This window comes from Crotalus tigris, unplaced genomic scaffold (genome assembly GCF_016545835.1).
Source record: "Crotalus tigris isolate CLP2741 ecotype Arizona unplaced genomic scaffold, ASM1654583v1 scf7180000017771.5222438, whole genome shotgun sequence".
Taxonomy (NCBI): domain Eukaryota; kingdom Metazoa; phylum Chordata; class Lepidosauria; order Squamata; family Viperidae; genus Crotalus; species Crotalus tigris.
Window position 1 is genome coordinate 2,312,691 of NW_024096622.1, and position 25,319 is coordinate 2,338,009.

Here is a 25,319-nt window from a genome sequence, read left to right on the forward strand (position 1 = left end):
ACTTGAATTATTAAGTTTCCACTCGTCTTAGACTATGAATCTAACTGTAGATTGCCCATACATAATAATAAAGTGTCATAAATAGCTCTGATATTATGTACTTCTATGTTTTTATCTTCCAGAAATACAGACCTAGTCGTTCTTGGTTTCCTGCTGAGTATTTATTCCTGTTTTTAATGAAATGGTTTCATGTTACAGCACATAAAAGGCCGGAAGTCCTCTTGTCTCTGTAAACTTTATTATCCAGCACGGTCTCAAATCTCTGGCTGAAAAGTGGAATTAATTCAATCTTCACAATATCATCGATTTAGAGAAATCGATGGAATGAGTGAACATATTTGAAGAACAGTACTGTACCATTCATCTAGATAAGCCAAGATGATAGGTGGCTCCATAGCTCAGTGGTTAGAGCACTGGTCTTGTAAACCAGGGGTCGTGAGTTCGATCCTCGCTGGGGCCTTAGCATTTTTCTTAAACATTTATTCAGTGTTGTTTTTTCAAAGTGTTCTGTGTGCAATTTAACACAACACGTTCAATATAGAAATTTAAGGTCGATGACAGCTTTATTGTCCACAAACATGCTCAATTTCTGATTGCAAAATACTGACAATCGAAGAGATTTTTTTCAAATAGCTTAATTGGTGCGGGTGAAATCAAAACATTTTGATTTATTCTATATTTTGAAATCGGGCGCTGCCTGGAACGACTGTTCGTGCGCAAAAATGATGCTTAATCAGCTAGGATCCCAAGTGAATGTTAGGTCCGAAGAACAATAAGAAGTGAGCGAGTTGTATAAAATATGTGGTGTAAGTTGTCTTTCCACATTAGGACCAGCAGGTGGGGCTGCTGATCAAGGAATATGGTGAAAAAGGCAATGGCAGCCGAGAAAGATTTATGTGGAACAAGAAAAAAAAAATCAGCCTCCTGAGCACACAGTTGGAATGCTTAGCCTACCATCCCCTATTCCCGTGACGCCCAGACAGGATTTGGATGTCTATTCATTAGTCAGATTTATATTCCGCCCGAATCCCTGAGTCCAATTTCTCTTACAGGCTGTTATGGAAAAAGTGAAGTATGGTGGGTTCAGAAAGCAACTGGGTCTGAAGTCAGCTATCCGGGGCTCCTGGTGGTTTTATATCGGAGGCTTCCTGCTCCCCATCCAGTGGGTGCTTCATCGCTATAGGTTTTTTGGAGGAGACTGGACAAGTCAGTTGTTTGAGGTGGTGGGGGGGTCTCCTGCTTGGGTGGGAGGGTTGGACTGGATGACCTCCAAGGCCCCTCCCAATTCTGTTATTCTATGATTCTATGGTCACACAAGGACTGCAACAACATGGGGGACAGGAGGTGTTTCAGCTCAGACTGACAGACAACTGTGCTCTCTTTATTTCTCCCGCTGCATTTCTTTTATGGGGTTATTTGAGGTTACTACACCAACACCAACACACATACACCCCTTTCACAAATTAGCAGATAGTCTGAGCAACATTAGACTGGTTAATAAGGCTCAATACCTGAACAGGGAATTCTCTATTAGCATATAGAAGCAATCTGCCTTCTCAAAGCAAAGTCTCCTCCATGGATGTTGTGTTGTGATTCCCATATATTAGCAATGTAACCAAGATTGGGGGAGTTTTGCTATAACACATCTGAGAGGCACCAGCATGGAGAAGGTGAGAGAGATGAAATCCAGAGCATTGTAACTATGGAAACCAACAGGGACATGCATTTTAGAGATGGAGAAGATTTTGATGTATAAAATTTCCTCTGATTAACATCTATATTCTTGCAATAGTCTCACAGAAACCACAAACACTTCCTTTTTTTGTTGTTGTTGTTCAGTCTGTATTTAATAGAATACAAAGAGAGAGAGAAAAAACCTTTTAAAAACTCTTGGACTGTATGCTATCGCTCATTTTAAAAATTCAATTTTTGGGTTGGCATCATTGAAATTTAAAAGATTGAGTAGCATTTGGTCATTTTGATTTCTGTTGTAAAAATGCAAACATTTTAGGAGAAAAATCAGAAGATTTCATTCTTGAGATACAACCAGCTTTCCTCATTTGCTCAGCCCTTCCTCCTTTGCCAAAAACGAGCTCTTAAACTGCAGCTCCCTGTATTCTTAGGGATGCTTTTTCCAAGGAAGTCATCAAGGGTCTGTTTTTTTTCAGAAAAAGGGAGCAAATCCATTCTCTCATGATACAGTTATATTTTTGGTGGACTGTAGTAAGTGCTCACTAGAGTGCCTGCTCAAATTCATTAAGCTATTCTCAGAGAAAGACCTGTCCAGAGCAGTAAACTGGAAAACATCTGGGATGGTTAAACTCCCAGTTGTAAACATTTAAACAATTAAGCGTTTAAATGTATGTAGCATATCTGGCGTGGTCAGTAGCTGAAAAGCTGTGTAGATTCAGGTTTAAAATGTTTTGTATAAAATCTATATGCTAGTCTGATTCACTTTCTTGAAAGTAAAATGAGTCACTTGGCAATCCCACCCAGATTCCCTTCTCTTGATTCTTGGAAGCATTTTGGATGTTCAAACAGTACTTCTTGCACTGATCCTACCTTTCTTCTTTCCTTTCTTCAGTGTTTTCTCCTTAGCTGCTGACTTCAGCTTTGGAGATGGTGACGGTTTCTTCAGGGCTCCAGATAACTGTGATCTTCTCTTCTGGTGGGGCTGAGTTCTTGCTCCAGAGATAACTGGTGCTTTCTCCTTTTGTGTTCGCCCACCAAATTTGGCTTGGGAACCCCGGCCTTTGGGTTGCTGTGCTGTTGGCGGCTTTTTACCAGACCGTGTAGGAGTTGCTGAGCCATGAGTCAAAGATTTTCTATGAGATGCAGGCTTCTTCCGTTTCTGCCCAGAAGAAGCCGGGGGACATTCTGTAGAACGGACAACTGTTTTGGAAGACTGGGTTGCAAGGCGCTCTTTGATCAGTTCAGGCACAGTCTCTGAGAAAATATGGTTTAAAAGGTCATAACTCACCTTAGCAGATTGACCAGTTACAAATGCTGCCTAAAAGCAAGCAATACACCCCTCCCATATTTTTCCCTTACTTGCAAAAGTAGTGGAAGGTAAGATCATGTTTTCATTCAACCATAGGCATTATATTTGAAAGGTTGATCTGGGTAGCAGATTAAAGAAACTTATGAACTTATAAACATCTTTAAATGCCGTGCCCATATCTGTAGATATTTGGGGGTAAAAGTGCAACTTTACGGGAGGAAATCAGCAAACAGTATTGCCTAAATCAAGCATTTAATGTGGACAAATAGTCTACAAAGCCATGATTTCCTGTGACCCTCAAACTCATTATTTTGGCCCCAAATTCAGCAATATAGTTGCTGAAAATCAATGACATATTTCCAGAGAAGACTATAGTGTAAGCTCCAACATAGGTCTTACATAATTAAAACAAAAGTCCAGAAAGGAAATAAGACATATCAGCCATACCAACATGTGATGTGACCACAGATATTTGCATCACCAGATAATCTTTCCAACAGGAGGGAGAAAGCTGTTTAGTTCTTTATTATATTTATCAGTTAAGGTAAGACTTAAGAACATTAAAATGCAGTGCCACTAATGACAATGTTATCACTTTTTTAAAAAAAAGAGCTGATGGGACGGAAAGTGTTTGTCATTCTGAGAACAGTATCTCCTTGTATCAAAACCAAAACCTACAACTAAATAATGAACAAACCTAAGGAAAGAATAACATAGGACACCAAGGTTTTGGGAGAGACCTTTGGAGGTCTTCTAGTCCAACTCCCTGCTCGAGCAGGAAGCCTTATACCTTTCCTGACAAATGATTGTGCAATCTCTTCTTAAAAACCTCCCACGTTGGAGCACCCACAATTTTTGGAGGCAAGTCATCCCACTGATTGTTTTCACTGTCAGAAAATTTCTTTTTAGAGTTGAGGGAAATGTATTTAATTATTTAGATTCTCAAACTCAAAAGCTCCAGACGTTACTCCAGTTCTGGTTTCCAGGAATTACTTGCGAAGATGCTCAGTTCCCTTTGCTTTGTTGGATCTGATTAGAGATCAGTAACTTTGCCCATCATCTCGGCTCTCCTCTGTCCTTTCCAGTGTTTTTTTCCCATTTGGGAAGAAAAGCTGCATCTACCCTGAACTATTTTTCCTTACTTCCAATGATATATCTACCACAAATTAAGAAGCACTACCAAATCATGCTATCGTGTTATCAGTAAATAAGCACACGAATCATTGACCAACTATATTGTCTGGACAAGGGATCATGTGAAAGAAATGGCAATAGAACAGAAACAATGTACAATTTCTTGCTGAAGAACTGACTTCTTGGGACCTGGAAAAAAGTGTTGAAAGCTGAATAAATCTTTCCTTTCAGTATGTCTGAATATTTGTACTATTACATAGTGAAAATAAACAGTAGAGCAAACCCAAATCTTATTGACTTACTTGCAGTTGGAACAAATGGGATCCGCTTGCTCTTTGTTTTCACTGGAACTGGCTTCTGTTTACATTTTCCTGGTGGAGCTCTCCTAAAACACAAATTTGATCACAAAAAAATACATCTGGGCATCACAATGTGGATAAAGAGTTTCGATTTTTTTATCCTAGGGGGCTACCTAATTTTTGAGTAATTCAAAGGTGTGCAGTCGATGCAGATTTTTTTGATCTTTCCAAACAGGAAAATTATTAAATGCAAAGAAGGTAATAACTGTATTCAATGAATTTAATTTAAATGCAAAAAAGACATTTTGTAGTTTTTGCTATTAAAGTTATTATTCCTTTTGAATATGGGGCCCAAAGGATAGTATCAAAAAAGTCAGGCATACCTAAAAAGGGTGGACTTCAATAGTGCAGTTGCCATTTTGACCCTTTTCTAGATGCCCTGTTTTGAATCCTGATGTTAATCCTTTCCTTGACAGAATAATGGCTTTAATTAAGGATGTTTGTTGATATATTTTCTAATTAAAATGGACATTATTCCTCATTTAGATAATCTACCAATGAGATCATAGCTGTTTTTGTATATTTTCCATGCTCTGCTAATTAACTGTGACTTTAAACCCAGACAGATAGGTTGGCCAAAAGGAAGACAAACCATATTACAGCAGTAACTATATTAATCCAGCCACAAAATGTATTAAGAATTTGAAAATTGGGGGATTTTTTGTCAGAAAAAAATAGTTACAGGAAAAAAGGGAAGGTAGACCCGTGGCTGGTATACTGTATAAACATGATTGAAAAAGTTCCTGAGTAAAATAAACCTCCTTTGAGATCTGCCTATTTTGAAAAAAACAAGTGCCCCCAGAAGTGGCTAGAAAGAGCTGTCACATGACATCTCACCATCAAAGAGTGGGTTTCCATAGTTACAATGCATAGTACTTCTTGACAATCATGGTTGACACACATCTCTTAAAGGAAACCAGGCCTTGAGGCTAACCCTTGGCCTACATGGGATGATGGAAGGGATAAATCAACTTCTGAAGGACCACATCTCTCTCTCCCAGGTTTAAATCCTATATTTGGCCTCCTCGACATTATAGTAGCCCATACCTGTTACCATTGTATGTCCCAACTTTACTGAGAACATAAGAGAATACACTTACTATCAATTAAATGTACGGATATGTGCAACAGATGCCAATTGCATAGAATGAACAATGTTGATCCCTTCTTCTTTCAAAGGTTTTAGTCAAAAGGTTTTCACATACCCTAAAATACATGTATGCATACATACAATTCCTATCCAAACAACTCAAAGTTATGGCATATTTAAAAGCAAAACTAAGGTAGAATAATGTAGAATAATGTGGAATAATAATAATAATAATGAAAAATCACTAAAATAATGATGTGTCTGCATAATTACTGGAGTAATGCTGTGTTAGCAATATGTGACTAACCAAATGTGCATTGCATTCAGATACAATGTATGTAGCAGATTCTCCATTGTGTGCCCGTGAGAAATGAATCTAATGTATTACAGTGTAGATTTCTATGTGTGTTCCTTTGTTCCTGAGAAATGAAAAGTATAAAACTGTAGTTTGAACCCGCCCTCAGGGTTCAGAATTGCTGGTCTTCATTGCTTCTGAACCTGCGCAATAAATCTCTCTGCTAAACCCTCTGGAATTCGTAAAAGTCCTTTTGTTTTCCACAAGAAAACCAGTAGCTTCAACTATAGACTCAGCATGCTAGTTTTGCTTTGTACATACAGGTAGTCCTCTTTTAGTGACCAAAATTGTGACCAGCAACTCAGTGTATTCTCTTATGTTCTCAGTAAAGTTGGGACATACAATGGTAACAGGTATGGGCTACTATAATGTCGAGGAGGCCAAGCAAGGTAGTCGCTAAGTGAAATCCTGGCTGAGTTTATTATTTTACTTCAGCTTTTCTTTGCTGTACAGATCCTCAAAGGCTGTAAATGTGAGGATTGGTTATAAAGTTAACGTTGTAACTGCAAATGTTCATTAAACAATGATTGCCTGTAATCATCTGAAATCGATAGCTCAAATGCCAGTCCTGAAATTTCCTATGTAAATACTTCCCTTTTTCAAAGAATACTGTAAATTACATTTCCTATGTTCATTTTTTCCTATCCTTTCATAAAACTAGCAGCAGATCATTTTTTTTCTGCTTTTTTTCCCCTGCTGCTGTTTTTCTTACTGCGGCTTGCTCTTGTGGAGAATATATCCAATGCTTTCACTTCAAGTCTATCAATAGAGTTTTCATGTTTGTCCTAAACTTGTTCCTCAGTTGCAGACAAATTCTACGGTAATTCTCCATTTTAAAATAAATATACGCCTAATTTACATGGAATGGAAAGATATATTTTTGCCTGCTTTCCATGCTGTCAGTCCCGCAGAGTCTCCTGAAGGCCAACTTTCCTTGATGACCAGTTTTGCTTACCACAGCCTTCCCTAAACTGGCACTTGGTGAGATATGTTGGACTATAACTTGCTTCAGATGAGAATTAGAGTCCAACACATCTGGAGGGCATTGGCTGGGATAAAACTATCCTCTAAAATAAGAACAAGACAGAACAGAAAGAACTGGAACAACATGATAGCTTCCAGTGATGAAAACAAGATGCACAGAGAGATGAACTAAACAGATTTTGGAGGACAGGCCCAGGCTTATCACCTTGCCTCTTTTAAAGCACTGATTACTTGAACCATCATCATCATTAAGGTAACCAACTTTTTTACAATGAAAAGGAGGACACAAATAAATTGAAGAAAAAATATTGTAAATAAAATTGCGCTCAGCAGCAATTCCTATTGGCTTTCGAAAGGCAATAGGGGGAGTAGCACAGCTCATATAAAAGTTGAAAAAAAACCATAAAAAAAAGGTGCCAGAACGCCGTTCTGAACGTTCTATGAGAAAAAAAAAGCCCTGCAGATTAGTCTTCAAATATCGAAAAGGAGGACATGTAGGAGGACACTTTTCGAGGGAGGACAGAACTTACAAAAGGAGGACTGTCCTCCCTAAAGGAGGACGGTTGGTCACCTTATCATCATTATTATTACTATTACTATTATTTCCATGTTAATGGAAATATAAACACTCCTCTGGATTGGTAGGAGGAGAGATGCCGAGTCAATTAATGCAGCCTTAAGTGCTTCTTTGAGACAACTAACCAACATCAACAGTATGGGATGACTCATATGTCATACTAATATAATTTCTTTGCTTTTGGGTTAGAATGACAAATGGACCAGGATGGTGAAAAAGCAGAATGTTGAACATATATTGATGTGACCCATAATTTTTAAATAGGGTGCTTTTTAAAATATTACAGATTTCACCACATACCCTCACACACATGAACTGATGCTCATTTGACTTCTGAGCAGAGAAAATAAAGCTTTTGTTGTGGGTCTATACAAATTATTTGTTCAGGCCCTTTAAACAAGCTATTTTTGAGATCATTGAAACAATCTTTCAGGTTGTTAGAGTATAAATTAGAGTTTATAACTAAACACGTTTCATCTGTTTTCACATTTTTAGTCTTAGACGGCTTTTTCTGACAGGTTTTGTTTTACAGAGAAGCAGCTGTAGTAACAGGAAGCTTCAGTGCGGGACTAATACAGACAGTGCTCTCTAATCTAGCGTTTCTCAACCTTGGCCATTTTAAAATGTGTGGACTCCAACTCCCAGAATTTCCCAGCCAGCTGCTGAAGTCCACACATCTTTATTGAGAAATACTGTATGGCTTTAATCTCTTCCATTCCCTACTCTGTGAGGGGAGAAAAGGCTTTCCCAGCTGCAAAGGAAAAAAAAACATACAAATAAAAGTTGTGCACTCCTTCATTAAGAAAGAAAGAGTAACTTATCAATAATGTAAATTCATCCACAGATATCATTCATGAAACTGAAGTCAGATGGATTCATGAGAGTGTCTAAGCAATTACAGATGCTTTCTTTCTTCTTTTTTCTTTTAAAGTAGCTCAAGAAAAAAGTTTCAACATCTTGGAAGAGGTACCAACCTTGCTGGATCCACAAATTTGTAAATACAGCCACGTGGTGCATAGGCACTTGGATAAGATGTAGCCATAAAATAAAGTTCACCTGGAGAAAACAGAAGGAAGGATGTGTACTAGTAATGGGACTACTTTGGACAAGACTGAATTGGTTGTTGGGATGTAATTTCTCCTTTGGCTGGCTCACGTTATAGGCATATCAAGGCTGAAGGTAGCTGAGTACTATAGCCATCCAGTGTCTTTCTTTCCAACTCCTGTTCTTGCAGTTTCTGGCAGATATAAAGCTGGAAGGTTTTAAGTTATTGGTAAAATAATAAATATAGTTGATTTGGCTTTATTGATTGCTAGTCAGCCATGTCTGCCCACCTCTACTTTAATACAAGCAAGAACAAAGCTCTATTTTGTGTAGAACTATGCAGCATGAATGACCAGACATTTTTCTTGGCATCTGCTCCTCACTTTAAATTTTTAAAGATACTTTTAATTTTTAAAAGCATATTTTAATGGGAAAGTGGCATACAGTATCAGCCTCAAGTGTAATCTTTGGTTCTAGGTTGAGCTATGTGCCTCACATTAGCCCACTGGCATCCTTAGGAAGTAAATTAGATGGCAGCTGAAGCTCAAGACTTTGGGACTATGCCTATTTGATGGGAAACAAGACATAGGTAAATTAGCATATTAAAAATATATCTGTGAGACCCAAAGGCTTGGCAGGAGCAACCTAACAGGTTGCATTCTGATAAATGGTTTTGGGGGACTGGTCACAATAGTAATTTTGCAAATATTCCTGCAATAGCCATTTTGTGAGAGCATCCACAGCAAGTTCTAAACCTTTCAAGCATGACCATCTATTCAAAAATGTTGTCTGTGACCAAAGATATGCTTTGGAAAGTCACCACAAATGCAGAACAAGTTTAATTAGTTAATTACATGCAATATATACAATATGTGTAGACTGCCCCCAAACAATTAAAACATGTTGGCAGTAAAGAAAGCAAGAATAAAACAGAAAGCATGGTAAATAAAAATTAAATAAAAAGATGCATACATACCCAATAAATTCAAGCCAAAGGTTTAGTAAAATAATACTGTTTTAACTCCTTTGTCAAATCTGCTCCAGAGCATGGACATTATTATAGAAAAGGCCTATCCTCTATCTTCCACCCATAAATCTGTCATGGCAGGTAGGATTCCCAGCAGATCATCTCTATTGCTTCGGACCAGATGGCAGATTCAATTTTGGCAAGATAGTGACTGAGGTATCCCTGTACTAATCATATACTTCTTTGAATTAGATCCTCTATTTTCTAAGATTTGGAAAATAAGATTTAAGAAACAGGTTACCTGCTTCATCCTCTGCAAAAGAGATTATAAATTTGCTGTAGGAACTAATGAGCCCTGGAAAAGCACAGGCTTTCATGCTACCAATGCAAATATCTTGTTTCTTCCATGTATTTGTTCTCTCATCTTCCCGCAAAGCCATAAGTCGACTGAATGGGGAAAGAAAGTTAAACCTTATTTTTATTTTGCAATCCCGTGATAGTTTGAAGTTTTAAAAAATAATGGTGGTACATACAATATCTACAAAATGAGGGTCCCTTCTTAATTCAAGCAGAAATGAATTTAAACCTTGGTGATCCTGAGCCACACACCCTACTGCATTCACTTAGGAAAGGCCATAGGTCCGTGTTGGAGCATCTGCTTTCATGAAAAAGATCCCAGGTTCAACCCGCAGCCTCTCTAAAAAAAACCCAAAAGGTCTTTAAAACTTTCATCTAAAAGCTTAAACTTGTTTAGAACTTCAGTGTAACAAAACTGAGTTACAAGGATCAATATTGTGACTCAATATAAGTCACTTCCTATATTTCTCTATTACCCAGTATAGGGATTGTAGAAAAGGTTATTCTTGTTATTAGCATAATGACCGCCATTTTGCTTCTGTACACTGTGCTTGTTTTAGGGATGCCATTTTGTGAAGGCAGGAAGATCACGTATACAGACCCAGAGACAGGGGAAAAAGCAGGAAAGTAATGAAAGATGATTGATCAACATTCTGTGTGCCAATAAGTGTCACTTTGTGATTGGTTGTTATCTGTATATAAACAGAAGTGCCTAACTGACCACTGTGTGACACTTCTGAACGCAGCCACCAGTGCTTTCAGACAGTGTTCCACCCAGCAACTTCTATTGGCCAAATAAGGTTCTGTTTGACCTGGAAGCCTCCGTTTGAGTCTCCTGATTTGCCCCCCTTGGAACCTCAAGTTCTTTGGGTAGCTACTGATCCTTACACCAGAAATTGGGAATTTGTGACCCTTCAGACGCTATTAGAGAATACTCCCATTAGCCTTGACTACTGAACATACTAATTAGATATGATGTGAGTTAGATGTGATGGGCAATAAGTTGCCATCTATTGCTCTATTCCATTTAAGTAACTTCTATGTATTTTCCCTATCAGAACTGACTCTATGATGTAGATTTTTAGATGTAGATCCATGATTTTGTACCCGTGGGAAGGACATTCATTTTCTGATGATTCTCTCTGTCTTGAAGGAATGGTTACCTGAATGTCTGTAACTGAGACATAGCACTGCCTGATGAGAACTGTCAGAAACTAGGTGATAAAACTTTATGTACACAGTGACAGCAGTTAGAACAGGAAGAAGACCTTTAGAAAGATGATGTTGAACTTCGCTACCATGGTCACTTCCTGTACTTTGATGTTTTGCTAGTCACTGGCTTTTACCTAATGGTAACTATCATCAAATATATAATCCCAGATACATATTTGGGCTGAATGTGCTAAAGATCTATAGCTTGGACAGCCATCTTTTCAGACTGTCTGTAATGGATAGTTTGAAGTAAATGCTGATAAACAACCGCTTGAAATTTGATGGGAATTGCAGAATTTAATAAGCATAATTATCTCACCTCAACAGTGAGATAGATGTTATATACATTTAATTAATTAATAAATAATTTTCATAATGGGCAACACTGAGAACAGTCAAAAAGAAACAAATGTTTTGCATACTCAGGCAAGATAAATAGAATTTTATCTGATCATAACGTTTATTTGTGACCAATAAACTTTGTCCTTCGTGTATTACACATGTTAGTGTATTTAAAAGTAAAAGGAAATAACTGTCCTCCTTACCCACTCATAAAGTCACCAAAGATGTAAAGGCCATTGAGGTTTGGAGACTCACACCCTCGATAAACATATCCACCAGTGACTGATTTTCCTACAGAACGTCCATAAGAAAATATTGGAAGTACATCCTCTGTTAAAAAAAAAATAGAAGTTACTCAACTAAAATTGTCTGATGATCTAAAAAGAAGCGAACAAATGTATAATAACAACAATAACAACAGTAGTAGTAGTAGTGGTAGTAGTAATAGTAGTAATAATAATAGTAACAACTTCTAGTTGAACCGCCTGCTCTGGCAGGAAACCCTATACCATTTCAGACAAATGGTATCTAGTCTCTTCTTAAGAACTTCCAGTGTTGGAGTATTCACAACTTCTGGAGGCAGGTTAATCCACTGATTAATTGTTCTAACTGTCAGGAAATTTCTCCTTAGTTCTAGGTTGCTTCTCTCTTTGATTAGTTTCCATCCATTGCTTCTTGTGCTGCCTTCAGGTGCTTTGGAGAATAGCTTGACTCCCTCTTCTTTGTGGCAGCCCCTGAGATATTGGAACACCGCTATCATGTCACCCCTCGTCCTTCTCTTCATTAAACTAGACATACCTAATTCCAGAAACCGTTCCTTATATGTTTTAGCCTCCAGTCCCCTAATCATCTTTGTTGCTCTTCTCTGCACTCATTCTAGAGTCCCAACATATTTTTTACATTGTGGTGACCAAAACTGGATGCAGTATTCCAAGTGTGGCCTTACCAAGGCACTGTAAAATGGTATTAACCACGTGATCTTGATTCTATCCCTCTGTTAAAGCAGCCTAGCACTGTGTTGACTTTTTTGATAGCTACAGCACACTGCTGGCTCATATTTAAGTGATTGTCCACTAGGACTTTGAAATCACTCTCACAGTTACTACTATTGAGCACCTATACTATACCTGTGAATTTGGTTATTCTTGCTTAAATGTAGAACCTTACCTTTTTCTCCATTGAATTTCATTTTGTTAGATAGCACTCAATGTTCACGTCTGTCAAGATCCTTCTGTATCTTGATCAAGAGCAATGTCAGTGTTAACCTCTGATTAGTATCTACTAATAAGAATCTAAATTTCCATTGGGTCAATCCTTAAATAGCTAAACCAGCACCACTTCTGCAGAGGAAGATGAACCTCAAGATTTATAGCTATACAAAACAAATCCAAGTTAAGAAAGGTTTATTGGGAGAATAGTATCTCAGAAACAGGGCAGTGGTCCTTTCAGGGTACACAATTAATAGTAGCGTAAAGCAGGGGTCCCCAATCCCCGATCTGTGGACCAGTACTGGGCCATGGCATGCCAGCAACAGGTCTGAACAAACAAGGAAAGCCCCATCCATAGGATGCAGGCAGCACACAAAACCACATCCCCTCCACTCCGCGGAAAAACCTCTCTCCATGTAACCAGTCCTTGGTGCCCAAAAGGTTGGGAACCTCTGGCATAGAGCACATTTCTCTGAGCAGTAAGCATGCATACAGGTATTGTTTTCTACTATGTGTTGCTCAGAGAAAATTTATTTGCCTGATATTATTCCTGATTAAGTACACTAAGTGTTCTTAATGCACTTGTCATTTGACCCAACTATAACTGCAACATAGTATGTAAACAGTCTTACAAATAATAGGCCTGTCCAAATATCTATTTAAAGATTATTTGTTTGCTCATTTATTTTAAGAGGTAAACAAAACATTGTAATGTTTATAGGCAGGGTTTTCCACTTGATTGACATATATAGAAGTAACACATTCATTTAGAAACTCAGTAAAGATCTTAGCTGCAGAGAAAGTCTAGGGAAGGCCAAATCCCCAAACCAACATATGGTTACAAGCTGCATGATCCACCTTTTGGTAGAAAGGCGGAACTGGTGGCACAACTCCACAACACATCCTGAGGATGCCTGCATCTCTTAGGAAATGGATAGCTTAATGTAGACTTTTGATCTGATAGACTGTTCCCACTATATGCTCCATGCCAGGTTTTTTTAGCAACACATAAACATGCTAACTAGGTTTTTTTTATAATTTGGAGAACACATAGTCCCACCCACTTTCTAATATTCTGGTGCTATATCTTGCATTCTATGAGTCTTTGTGTCAAGCAAATACTGGCAAGTTTGGGGATATTGCTACTTGTTATTTGGATCAGGCTGGCAGAAATAGGGCCATGCATTGGTGAAGGTTAGCCTTTTCTGCAACACTTTTAAATGTAGGTGGTGCCATGATTGCCTATGTGGAGTTACGTATGTCTATTTTTGATTAGTTATTTCTTTTGTCTGTTTTCAGCAATAGGTTGAGCCTTGCCTTCATTTTCTTCTAAGAAAACAGGTTCAGCAGAATGTAAGAAGCAGGCAAGGGGGGGAAGGAGAACTGTAAAATAATGAAAGTGGTTTCACACATCCCTTTTATATGTATATCGTGATGTTATATGCATGCATGAAAGGTTTCATGCCGTAACACTGCTTTTATTGTTTTAATGTAAGTAGTAAGCTGCTATAGATGCCTACACATTGGTGTACATTTTATTGGAAGCCCTGATATGTTGTAATAGAATAGAATAACCTTATTGTCATTATGTAACTCACAATGAAATTAATACTTACCTAAGGAGGAATTTTGACACAGTTTTGTGTCGTAGCACTCAAATCCTTCCTTGGCTCTCCAACCATAGTTCCCTCCTTTAATAATTATATCCACTTCTTCAAATCTGTTCTGGCCAACGTCTCCACAAAAAATTCGTCCCTTTCCCTTCTGACTGAGTGGATCTCCACGATCCACAGAGCAGCGCCACATGTTCCTCACACCATATGCATAGACTTCAGGGCGAGCTTTGGGATCCGAGGAAAATGGATTGTCATTGGGAATGCGGTAGGGCTTCCCCTGGGGACCTCTTCCATCCACATCAATCCGTAAAACTTTCCCTAACAAGCTACTCCTAAGACAAAACCAAGACATAAAAAGGCACTGTTCAAGGCATGGACAAACAACTTAAGTCTACAAAAAGTTAAAAATGGATAAGCAGTTTGGTTTGGTTTAAACTACTATAGATGAAATAATATAATATACTACTCAGCAAATAATACAGTAGTTGTGAAGAGTAGTTGTCAATAGAGATTTATTCTGGTTTGGGAAGCAGAGAAAATCTTGGTTTATTTTTTATTTCATCATGGAACTCCTCAACTTCTGAATGAAATCTTAAGCCAAGGCTTCATCTCCACATACAGAATACTAATATTTACAATATACTATTTAAATGTGAGCAGTATATTAAGAAATCTAATTGGTTTGTCTGTTTGTTTACCATGCATTGAATATACAGTATGTTCTGATAAATATTTTCCACTGTTATAGGAGACTATTAGCATATGCCAGTAACTTTATTTAATAGCTTATATTAATAAATTGCAAAATTACTTGAAAGGCGCACACTTGCCATTTTATGGATAATATTTAAAACAGTTTTATTAAATAGTTTTAAAAACTGATAGATTTTTCCCCCTTTGGTTTTAAAAACTGATAGAAAGATTTTTCCCCCTTTGGTTCAATTATATCTGATTTTTGGAGACTGTCTGAACAAACCCCTGAAGTTTTCTTGGCAAAGTTTTTCAGAAGGCTTTTGCTATTGCCTCCTTCCTAGGGCTGAGAGAAAGTGACTGGCCCAAGGTCATGCATCTGGCTTTGTGCCCAAGGCAGGACTAAAATTCACAGTCTCCCAGTTTTTAACCTGATGGGTTAACTAATACACTAAACTGGCTCTCAATATTAAAAGTAAAGTTCAATAAAAATTAATTTACAATAGTTACAACAATTAACTTTATTGAACTGTTTATATTAACAAACTTCCCATATAACCATTCACATTTAAATGCAATCAAAGGTGAATATATTTACTTGTTTTGAGCATTTCCAAATTTACCAAAAGGGTCCCCAGCTTTCCCTCCATCTCCAGTAAACAGATACAAGTAACCATCTAGCCCAAACAGGATCTCTCCGCCATTATGATTTGCAGCTGGTTGTTCAATCTCTAAGAGATTCCTAAAGAAGAAAAGAGAAACAATATGCAAGGGGAAGAAGAAAAAACAGATAAAGTTGGATGCCTTAGATGACTTTCAAGGATTCTTTGCAAGTAGATTATTTATTCAAGCATTATCTACAACAGCTTATCAACTTAGTGCTTTTGTTTAACTTTTCTTACACTAAACAAAGAAAGGATATTAGCATTCTTTTGCTGATCAGAGGCACATGATAAAATCTGGGTCAGGACACAATGTCTATCAGCATCTATGCTTCCATGATTGTAGACAGATTGTAATTTTCAAGAAAAGTGTTACCATATTTTCCAGCGTATAAGACAACTGGGCGTATAAGACGACCCCCCCCCCCAACTTTTGAGAAGATTTTCATGGTTTAGCAAGTCGTCTTATACGCCGGAAAATATATATTACTTTCTAATAAAAGTAATGTAAGTCCTAAACACATTAGCATTTCATTATATTTCATCACTTGTTCCTGATCTGCTGAAGACAAATGTAGCTGGGTAACATCCCATAATAAGCACGGGGGTGCACTTGTGAAACTTTGCAGTATATGAGGAACTGCCTCACCCCAATGGGACTAGCTGGCCCCTCTCGTTCCAGTGGAAGCAGCCTAATTTGGATCTCACTGGCCAAAGAATTTCTGTTGCTGGGCTCCAGAGAAGATTTCTGCTGTGCCCCGCCCCAGAATATTCTACCATCAGAGGTGAGATTCCCCCCCCCCAGAGACACAAGAACACAATCCTGGCCTTCTGGCAGAGCCAGAAGTTCCAGTTGACGGTGAAGCCAAAGGTGGGCTGGGGCCCCTGGTGCTGGATGCCCTGCAGCGGGGATGGCCTGATGGAATTGTCGGAGGCTGAGACTGCCATTTTGTAGAGGCCACTGAACACCCCCATGTTACCGATGCTGTTGATCTCCATGGTGAAGTTGAGGTCATTCTTCCAGGTGCCGATCCAGGAGGACTAAAGGAGAGTGGGAGGGGGGAGGAAAGCGGGTCACAGAGCTAGCCAAGCCCAGCTGTCCAACAGGTAGAGACTTTGGATCTATTTTCTCCGTGACATCTGAAAGCACCCTCTAGTCTCACTTGCCCGACCCCCAAGACTGCCCACATTGGGTGTGGCTGGCAAAGGCGGCGCATCCTAAAGTCCGTTGGTGGAGGCGCCTGCCAGACCGCTTCTAGGACGACACCCCATGGGCGGATCGCTCTGTCATCTGCGCAGCGAGAGCACCAGCCATAGCAGCAGGTTGCCAAAGAAGTGGCCGAGCACGGAGGAGGAAATGCTGAGCATCCGTCCATCAGGGGCCCAGGGCTTCTGGCGCTCAGCGCAATGGCACCGGGTGTGGTCAACCCCAAGGAAGTGGCACCCTCTGCGCAGCCCGCCGGCTCCCACCAGCTGCTCCTGCTGCCCACCTGAGCAGAGGCTGGTGGCAGGGGGGTTTCCCTGGGGGAGAAAAAGCCCCGCTCGCACCACCTCCCTCCACCGCACTAGACTGGGAGGGGCAGGATCCCCGCCCAAGGGGCAGACACTTCTGCAAAATTGCTGGCCTTCTGCACGTGCTGAGCAGCACTTCAGCAGCAAGGGGGCGGGGCTACTTCTTCTCGGGAAGCCCACACCACTGACCCAACATGGGCATTCTTACTCGGCTGGCTCTCTGCCAGCAGCTCCTCTCCCACCATTGGTCCGCCAACACTCCAACCTCGCCCCTTCCTCCTGGCTGTTTCTCGGAGGGACACTTTACTAGGGCTATTTGGCTATGTGGGACACTTAAACTCTCATCCGAACAGCCAATCCCCGTGCCAAGGGGTGAGGAGCATGGGGCACAGGATACGGGGGAGCTTGCTTTGATGTACCATATTTTCTGGCATATAAGATGACTGGGTATATAAGACGACCCCCAACTTTTGAGAAGATTTTCATGGTTTAGAAAGTCGTTTGATATGCCGGAAAATACAGTATTGTTTTTTTATATATTTTGAATCCAAACTGTTAGTCTGCACAACTCTGGATGCAATAGCAGTCTTGCTGCTGCTTCTGGAGTATGATTGAAACTCTGAATGGTCTTCTGTATAAGCCATTATTATCTCAGAATGGATTCATGACTCTCCCTGTCTTTGAAAAGGGAATATTCAAGCATGGTTTCAGGATTAAAAATAACATGGTTTCGTGAACCCCTTTTTTTTTTTGACCCCTCTGTGCCTTCATGAACAGCCCTAGTTCTGAATCTGACATTGGTTGATCAGCTTCTAAATCAGGACCCTAAAACATCAGTCATGCCATACCTCAATAAAAACAACAGAAAAACCTGTTTATGAATCAGAGTTTTAGTGAGATTCAGAGTCACAAAGAGTTAAAAACCACTGCTCTGAAATGATGTGGGCTAAAGAGTGATGTGCACCATAGATAGATGTGTTCTTGGCTTAATACCACAATGTTACTTCTCTTGCTTAGCAGCAGAAAAATAGATGACATGCATTTGTAGGATTTGTATAAGTGGTTCTTAATTTGATTTATTTATTTTGAAATGGGTTATCCATGGTCTTAGTATTCTGTTTTGGTCTATCCTGTCTTATAAGATTTTATGTAAATGAAATGAGCAAATATATCCTCCAGACCCGGAAGAAAGCAAGTTGAGGAAAGGAGTTATTACCTTTCTGTGGTTACATCCGCCTTGTTGACATCCGATGTGGAGACCATCAGTTCACTAATCCTGATTTTTTCCACCTTTTTCTTGTCCTGGTAGGAGTAATAGATGTAGAATTTCCCATTTTCTTTGTATTGGGGATGGAAAGCCATCCCAAGGAAGCCCCTCTCATCCCCAACCCAGGGGGTAGTCAGCACCAATTGCTTAATGTCTAAAAAAGGTTCTTCTAATCTACTTCCATCTGGGAGGTAAACCCACACAAGGCCCACTTGTTCAGCTGCAAACATTCGATGGCTATTGTCATTGGCATGCACCATGAGCACTGGATTCCTTAGCCCATTGGCCACTTCTTTGAGGCACAGTTGAAGGCAACCTTTCTTGTCTGCCACCACAGCACCCAAGTTATCATTTAGATCAGTGTTCTTCAGTACATCAGGGAAGCAATAGTCTTTGTCCTGAATGTTTAAGATGTTGCAGAAATGGGTCCTGTTCTTCTCACACCATTTTTGAATGTGCCTGTCATCTGTAAGCAGTGTGATTGCCGACCGGCAATTGAGATGGAATTCTGAGCAGTAGTCAAAACAAAGGCCAGGGAGGTTTCGAAGGGGCGTCTGGGGGTTCTCAGCATCATAGAGATGGGCTGCATAGGGTGAGCATTCCTGTTAAAGATTAAAACATTATGTTATTCTCTGAAATGCTATGGAATGGATTGTGACTGTTTGCATCTGCTCAATCATTTTAATCTGCTAAACTCAAATTTGAATAAATAGTTATAAAGACATTTCATATCGGCAGGGCTTCATGTTCTTAAGAAACACAATTATCTAAACATATTTCTAAATTTTTCCTGCAGGATGGAGGAATAAATAATAAATTGGATCCAACACAGTAGAATAGTCATTAACCCATTGATTGCAACGTGGGTGATTAAATCTGGACTTCTCTGTTGTGCATTCAGATTAAGAATGTGTTATTTGAGCCCAGTACTTATATTCAGCAGACAGTCAAACATGAGGTGCTGGGCAATATTGCAGGTGTGTGTGTGTGTGTGTGTGTGTGTGTGTGTGTAGGGAAGGAGATAATGTGAGGAAATATCATGAAAAATTAACTTAAAATTGATTGCTTGGAAAGCATTTGTTACTATAGCTTCAAATATTAAGATAATAATTTGAAGAGAAAGATTAAAATAAAAATAACTATGCTATATTTATCCTAGGTGGGCTAAAAGTGAAAAAAATAAATTAAATTAAATTTGGACCTCTAATGTGGGCACAGTACCTGAGATTTCCAGAAAAGGTCATGTATTATTTGAAGAGTTTGGGGCAAATGAATTGCAGTTGCATTTACCTCACATATTTTATATTTTCACAGCCCTTTTTGAAATTACCTAAAAACCATCTTATTAAACCAGTTAAAGTCAAGCTTTTATTCCAATTTACCATGTTTAAATTATGATTTGTGGTAACAGTGCTCTTTCCCATCAATCGCTATCTGATATCTTTAATGGGAAATGTCAGCAGCATTTTCCATGCAAAGCAAATTATCTGGGTTCCTGAAGAGATTGGGCTGAGACAACAAATGAGCAATCAAGGTCAGCAGGCCTGAGCCAAGAGATCTAAGAAAGCTTTTTACCCTAAACATTTTCGAATTATACAGATCAGGCAAATGCCCAATCTGTAGAGGAGATTGGTGGGTATGGGTCTTCCATTCTTTTAAATCATGTTACTTGTAGGATAATACACACAATTTGAAAATTTTAAATAAGTGAAACCTACAAAGTTGCTACTTATTTAGCAAAAATGTAACTGAACAAATTAATACCCATTTTCCCACAATTTCCTTAGGTTTATGATCTATTGCTTAAACTCCAAATCTTGTCCCTGCTTTGTTTCTATATCAAAGAATACAAGTAACATCCACTGTGACTAAGTACGCCTAATGTTAAGACAGTTCATTGGGTTCACATAAGAATTAAATTGCCTTAACAATAAAAAAAAAAACTCAGCCCCTCTGCTGCTTTTCATTTTTCCATGTGAGATGGTAATCGAAGGGATGTTCTGATTACTATTCTTATTTTCCCTCAACAAGAACTGGGCATATGAAAATTTCATTCCCACATTTTCCACTGTATAATGATTCCATTTGATCATTTGAAAAAGTTGCTTCCACTACATAATCTTTAATTTAGAATTAGTGGTCACAGCGTGTAAATGCTACAGTAATTCTAGATCAGAGGTCCCCAACCTTTTGGGCACCAGGGACCAGTTCCATGGAGAGAGGTTTTTCCGCGGACCAGAGAGAGCATGGTTTTGTGTGCTGCCTGCATCCCGTGGATGGGCCTTTGTTTCTTTGTGCGAACCGTTTGCTGGCATGCCGCAGCCTGGTACTGGTCCATAGACCGGGGGTTGGGGACCCCTGTTCTAAATAGCTGCTGTAAAACGCTTTCTGCTTGTGTGAGCATCTATTTATTTTCCTTCCTTTCTTTCTTCCTGAGAACCACTTATATTAGATGATACAGATGGTGTTAAGTATGCTGCATCTTATTCCTTTCCTACAAAAGAATGTCTTCAAATCAGATTCCCACATAGCTGCAGATTTTTTTTAATCAATCAAAGCTTTAGAGAACAATCCTAATCTGTTGGTTTGAATTCAGAATGAACAAAAAAAATCACCCCTGCTTATGCAGAAATGTTCTGCTGAAAGGTTAGGAGAATTGCTTTTATACATGCTGGTGGTGATGTTTCTGCCAGTAGGACCCCAACCAGGGATTTTCAGGGATATACAAAGGTAGATCAAAGAAATCCAGATGAAGTTTCAGGGCTGGACCCTCCAAGTATCCCATTCTGAGGCTAACCCCAGTTAATTTTTCCATTCTTGAATTCAAGAGTCAGATAGAATTTCAAAGACGCAAAACTCTCTTGTGGATCATCTTCCATTTTACTCTCATTCACTTCACTCAAGAAGGATTTAAAACAGAATACTTTAATCTTTGGGATTTCTCTTTGAGAAAAAAGATTAAAAATCATTTTTCCTTGCAGACATTAATGACATTAGTCTGCAGCTTTCAGGAATTATAGTGACTGGCTGAAAATTTGGGGAGTTGACTTGGAAGTCCAACAGATTTGGAGCTGCCTAATTAGAAAGGGCTGCTGTGCCATGACGTAACAAGAATGATAAAAAATCTAAAATGGCATGATTCACAGCACAACCATGAATAAGGCTGCTTAGACTACTGACATCAGAGTTTTGTATTAGGAAAATTAATCAGGGATTCCAACAGTGACATAATTAAAATGTATTTTATTTAAAGTGCAGATTTTTAATGCAAACTCATCAGCTATAAGATGATATTAATGAAACTTGGTACAGATGGGCAATAAGATTTAGCTTAATCCTTTTCTCTCCAACTGTGGCTGCTTAGAACATTTCTCTTCTGAAGTTGGTCTTTGCACTGAAATGAAAACCACTATGTCATCCATTTTTTGTGTGTTAAAAAAAAGGGGGGGGGGTTCCTGCTCTTTGCAATAACATATCCCCTGAGATCAGCTCCCATCCTTTTGACCTTCCACAAGGTCAGACCTGGCTGTTCCAGATGGCTCCAGAGCCCTATGGGGGGGGGGGAGTATCACACTGGAGGTGGTTGATTAATTAAGAGCCAATCCCACCTCCCCCCACCATCCATTCCCCTCCTCCCTGTCTTGTAACTGTGATTTTATTTTGTTGGCATTTTCATTTGATCTCTAATGATTTTACTGCTTTTATGCCATGAGCTACCTAGAATCGAATTTAACAAATAAATAATAAATGTATTTATACATTAATTGCAAAATTGCATTGAGCATCACAATAACGTAGGGTCCAGCAGTTGTACGATTGCATTCAAAATGGAATCCTGAAAACAATTCTATACTGACTTAACAACATTAGGATATATCCAACATGTATAGGTCATTGATGAAGGAATGGCAAGCCCGAAGAATATTTTTTGTTTTGCTTTTTTGTTTTGTTTTTGCTGCTCAGTGCTGGCATATGGTAAATCACAACCACTTGGCTTTAGACAGAAGAAACCCCTTCCTACCCATAAATCAATGAATACTGTAGGCAGGAGGCCAGGAAGGGTTCCACGGGACAGTCATTGTTCTCCTCACACCAGTGGAATGGCTATTTTGGCAAGGCAAAGAGCAGGCTGGGAGACAGGGAAAGGTGGGGAGGGAGCAGAGTGGAAGGTGGCTGTTCCAACAGTTGTTCTAGAGCAAGGGTGGGGAACCTTGGCTCTTTTATGACTGGCTCAGAAATTCTGGGAGTTGGAGTTCAGAAGTCATAAAAGAGCCAAGGTTCCCTACCCCTGTTCTAGAGGCATGAATCCAGCTGTTTGATCTAAGACTGTCTTCAGGAGCATGGCTATTGCTGGTCATTAAGAGTGCAGTCTACACATCCCCTTTATAGCAACCAGAAACCAAAATACTAAGGTCTGTGGGTTGATTTGATTCATTTGCCAACTGCCTACCTCAGGCTGCATTTGAAAAGCCACAAAAAGGTCTTTTGGCTTTGAACATGAAATAATCACCTTAATCCTTTAACAGAATGCAATATTTATCTTTTTTATTTCATCACCAGGATATGCCATTCCATAATCTTCTTCCTGAGCTCATAGCTGTCTTGCAGGGGAGGCTTAAGCTTGATAGACAGACCAATTATGCAAGAGGTGATTATATTATTATTCTTTAAACTGATTTGAGAACATTTTTGCTTCTGGTGGAGTGCTTTATATAGATAGAGATATATAATTTATCATACTGCTGTCACTGTCCAAACAGGCTTACCCCAAATCAGTACTCTATGAAATTTGAAAAATTTGTTTATCATGGAATAAAATGGTGTTAGTGTTCAATCATAAGCACTGATTTTCTTTTCAAGCTGCCTTTGCGTTTTTGGAGAGAAGAGCAAATGAACATTACTCTCTCCAGCTACAGTTTCTTACTTGGAACTGTGAATTCATCAGAAGGCAAATTTCTACCCTTGAGTCATCCTTAAATTATTGGCTTAGTCGTGTAACAGAATCTTTCAATTATAATATGGTTATCTATCTATCTATCTATCTATCTATCTATGTATGTATCTATCTATCCAGTGCTTTTTTTGTAAAAAAAAAAAAAAAAAAGGTGCCGGAACTCACACACGTCATACAACCCACCTTGCCTACCCTACAAGGTTTCATCCAAAAAAGGTGCCAGAACTCTGTTCTGGGCGTTCTATGACAAAAAAGCCCTGTATCTATCTATCTATCTATCTATCTATCTATCTATCTATCTATCTATCTATCTATCTATCTATCTATCTATCTGTCTGTCTAAATTATATAGTTGTCCATCTCACAAACAAGTTATTCTGAGAGATATACAACAAAACTAACACAACAATTTCCACGCAAAGCAAATTTGCAGAATTTATGCTCATTCAGTAGGCTCACCCTACTTACAGCAGAAAAATGCTCCTGGGAACCTTAAATGCAAATTCTTAAATTACCATTCCCACCATTTCTCAGAAAGGCCAAAACAGCTGACAATCATATCCGTCATAAGGGCACATGAGGAAGATGAAGCTACTCACCAACACCTTACCTGGCACAAAATATCTTTGATGAATCCTCCACAAAGTTTTTGGGCTTGGGGATCAATATAATCCATGATGTTCCAGTATTTGGCAGCAATATGGTTGTCCTTCTCTTGCTCGCAACAGCCAAATGTTTCATAGGCAGAGCAAAACTCCAGATGGAAAGGAGGCTGGAAAGGAGGACCATAATCCAGGCACTGGGGATGTCCCAGGAGAACTGCAGCATGGTGCAAAAGGAGTATGGAGATGCAAATGAGGAAATAAGATGCATGGAGAGAAATCCTGGAACTGTGGAGGCTTAAAGTAGTTTTCTCCCCTGAAGGTTTCCTGGGGTCATGTGAATCTGATATGTGTCCAGCTGGATAATTGGGTTTATTCATCTTCTAAGCTGTGATACATCAGCATGGAGCCCAATGTTTGCTCAGGTTTGCTTCCAGGCATGCAGGCGCACACATCCACCCTAATCCCTCCCTGTCTCATTAAGTTTGTTAATAGTGAGCTGAGAAGCAACCTTCCAAGTCCGCCTCCTTGCAGTTCCACGCCCCCCTCCTTCCTTTTTCACGAACTTATCTGCTCCCTTGAATACCATAGATTTCATTCAAGAACACATCCAGACTGAGATGATAAGAGGCAGATAGGCAGACAGACCGAAGAATGACAGCCGCTGCAACTGTACAGGGATGTCTGGTGTATGGTTACGGGGGGGGAGGGGGAAGGATCTGTTTTTTCCAGTTCCAAATGGTTCCCAAACTTCAGCCAAATAGCCGAGAAGGAAGATGAATCATGCCCATCAGTTACATTCTCATTCCAATTTATTTCAGCTTAGCCAGACTAAATTATAAAGAAACACGATTCCCCCTCCACCTCTGATCCTACACATGTTGAAACCAAAATTGGATTTTTAATCACTTGTTAAGGAATTGCTTCTCACTGCAACAATTTTAGATTGATAGAATATATTTCAACCTCACAATAATATATTTTAAATGACTGAGAGGAACAGACTTCACACACACACACACACACACACACACACACACACACACACACATGTACACACAAAGTACTTTGTATGCTAGAGATGCTCGTCAAGCAAAGGGACCACAGGATTTTTTTTCTGCTGAGCTATGGCATCACATGAACAAAAGATCATGTGTTCCCTACTGACCTAGCCATATCTGGTTTTTGTCTGATTTTAGAAAACTGTTGACTCTGGAAAAAATGGTTGCACTATATCAGTGATGGCGAACCTTTTAGAGATCAAGTACCCAAACTGCAACCCAAAACACACTTATTTATCACCGGGTGTCAGGTGGGTGTGGCCCACTGGGTGGACATGGCTGTGGTGCTCATGGCAGACTGGGTGGGTGTGGCCAAGGTGAGCGT

At 39.3% G+C, this 25,319-nt stretch overlaps 1 protein-coding gene and 1 non-coding gene across 3 annotated transcripts; one reads left to right on the forward strand and one right to left on the reverse strand.

Annotated features, from left to right (window-relative positions):
• The first annotated feature begins 387 nt into the window (after positions 1 to 387).
• On the forward strand, positions 388 to 460 carry TRNAT-UGU. The gene has a single exon. It is a non-coding gene; the product is annotated as a tRNA-Thr (tRNA).
• Positions 461 to 1,515: 1,055 nt separating this feature from the next.
• HHIPL2 (HHIP like 2) lies at positions 1,516 to 24,387 on the reverse strand. 2 transcript variants are annotated; one of them, XM_039341576.1, is made up of 10 exons: positions 23,942 to 24,387; positions 18,327 to 18,979; positions 15,535 to 15,678; positions 14,247 to 14,578; positions 11,626 to 11,752; positions 9,813 to 9,958; positions 8,475 to 8,556; positions 4,438 to 4,520; positions 2,563 to 2,946; positions 1,516 to 1,840 (listed from the first exon to the last, which is right to left on the reverse strand). In XM_039341576.1, the coding sequence occupies exons 1-10, from the start codon at positions 24,311 to 24,313 to the stop codon at positions 1,836 to 1,838; spliced, it is 2,328 nt and encodes a 775-aa protein (XP_039197510.1). In that variant the 5' UTR covers positions 24,314 to 24,387; the 3' UTR covers positions 1,516 to 1,835. The 2 variants fall into 2 exon arrangements, with proteins under 2 accessions (XP_039197510.1, XP_039197509.1); XM_039341575.1 differs by having other exon boundaries at positions 1,516 to 2,946.
• Between the last annotated feature and the right edge of the window lie 932 nt (positions 24,388 to 25,319).

Bases quoted from the DNA above. Each gene is read 5' to 3' on its own strand.
- HHIPL2 (XM_039341575.1), bottom strand. From the start codon at position 24,313: ATGAATAAACCCAATTATCCAGCTGGACACATATCAGATTCACATGAC. The intron at 18,980-23,941 runs GTAAGGTGTTGG...AATCTTTAACAG, and splicing joins TCAAAGATATTTTGTGCCAG to GAATGCTCACCCTATGCAGC. The intron at 2,947-4,437 runs GTAAGTCAATAA...ATATTTTCTCAG, and splicing joins CCCATTTGTTCCAACTGCAA to AGACTGTGCCTGAACTGATC.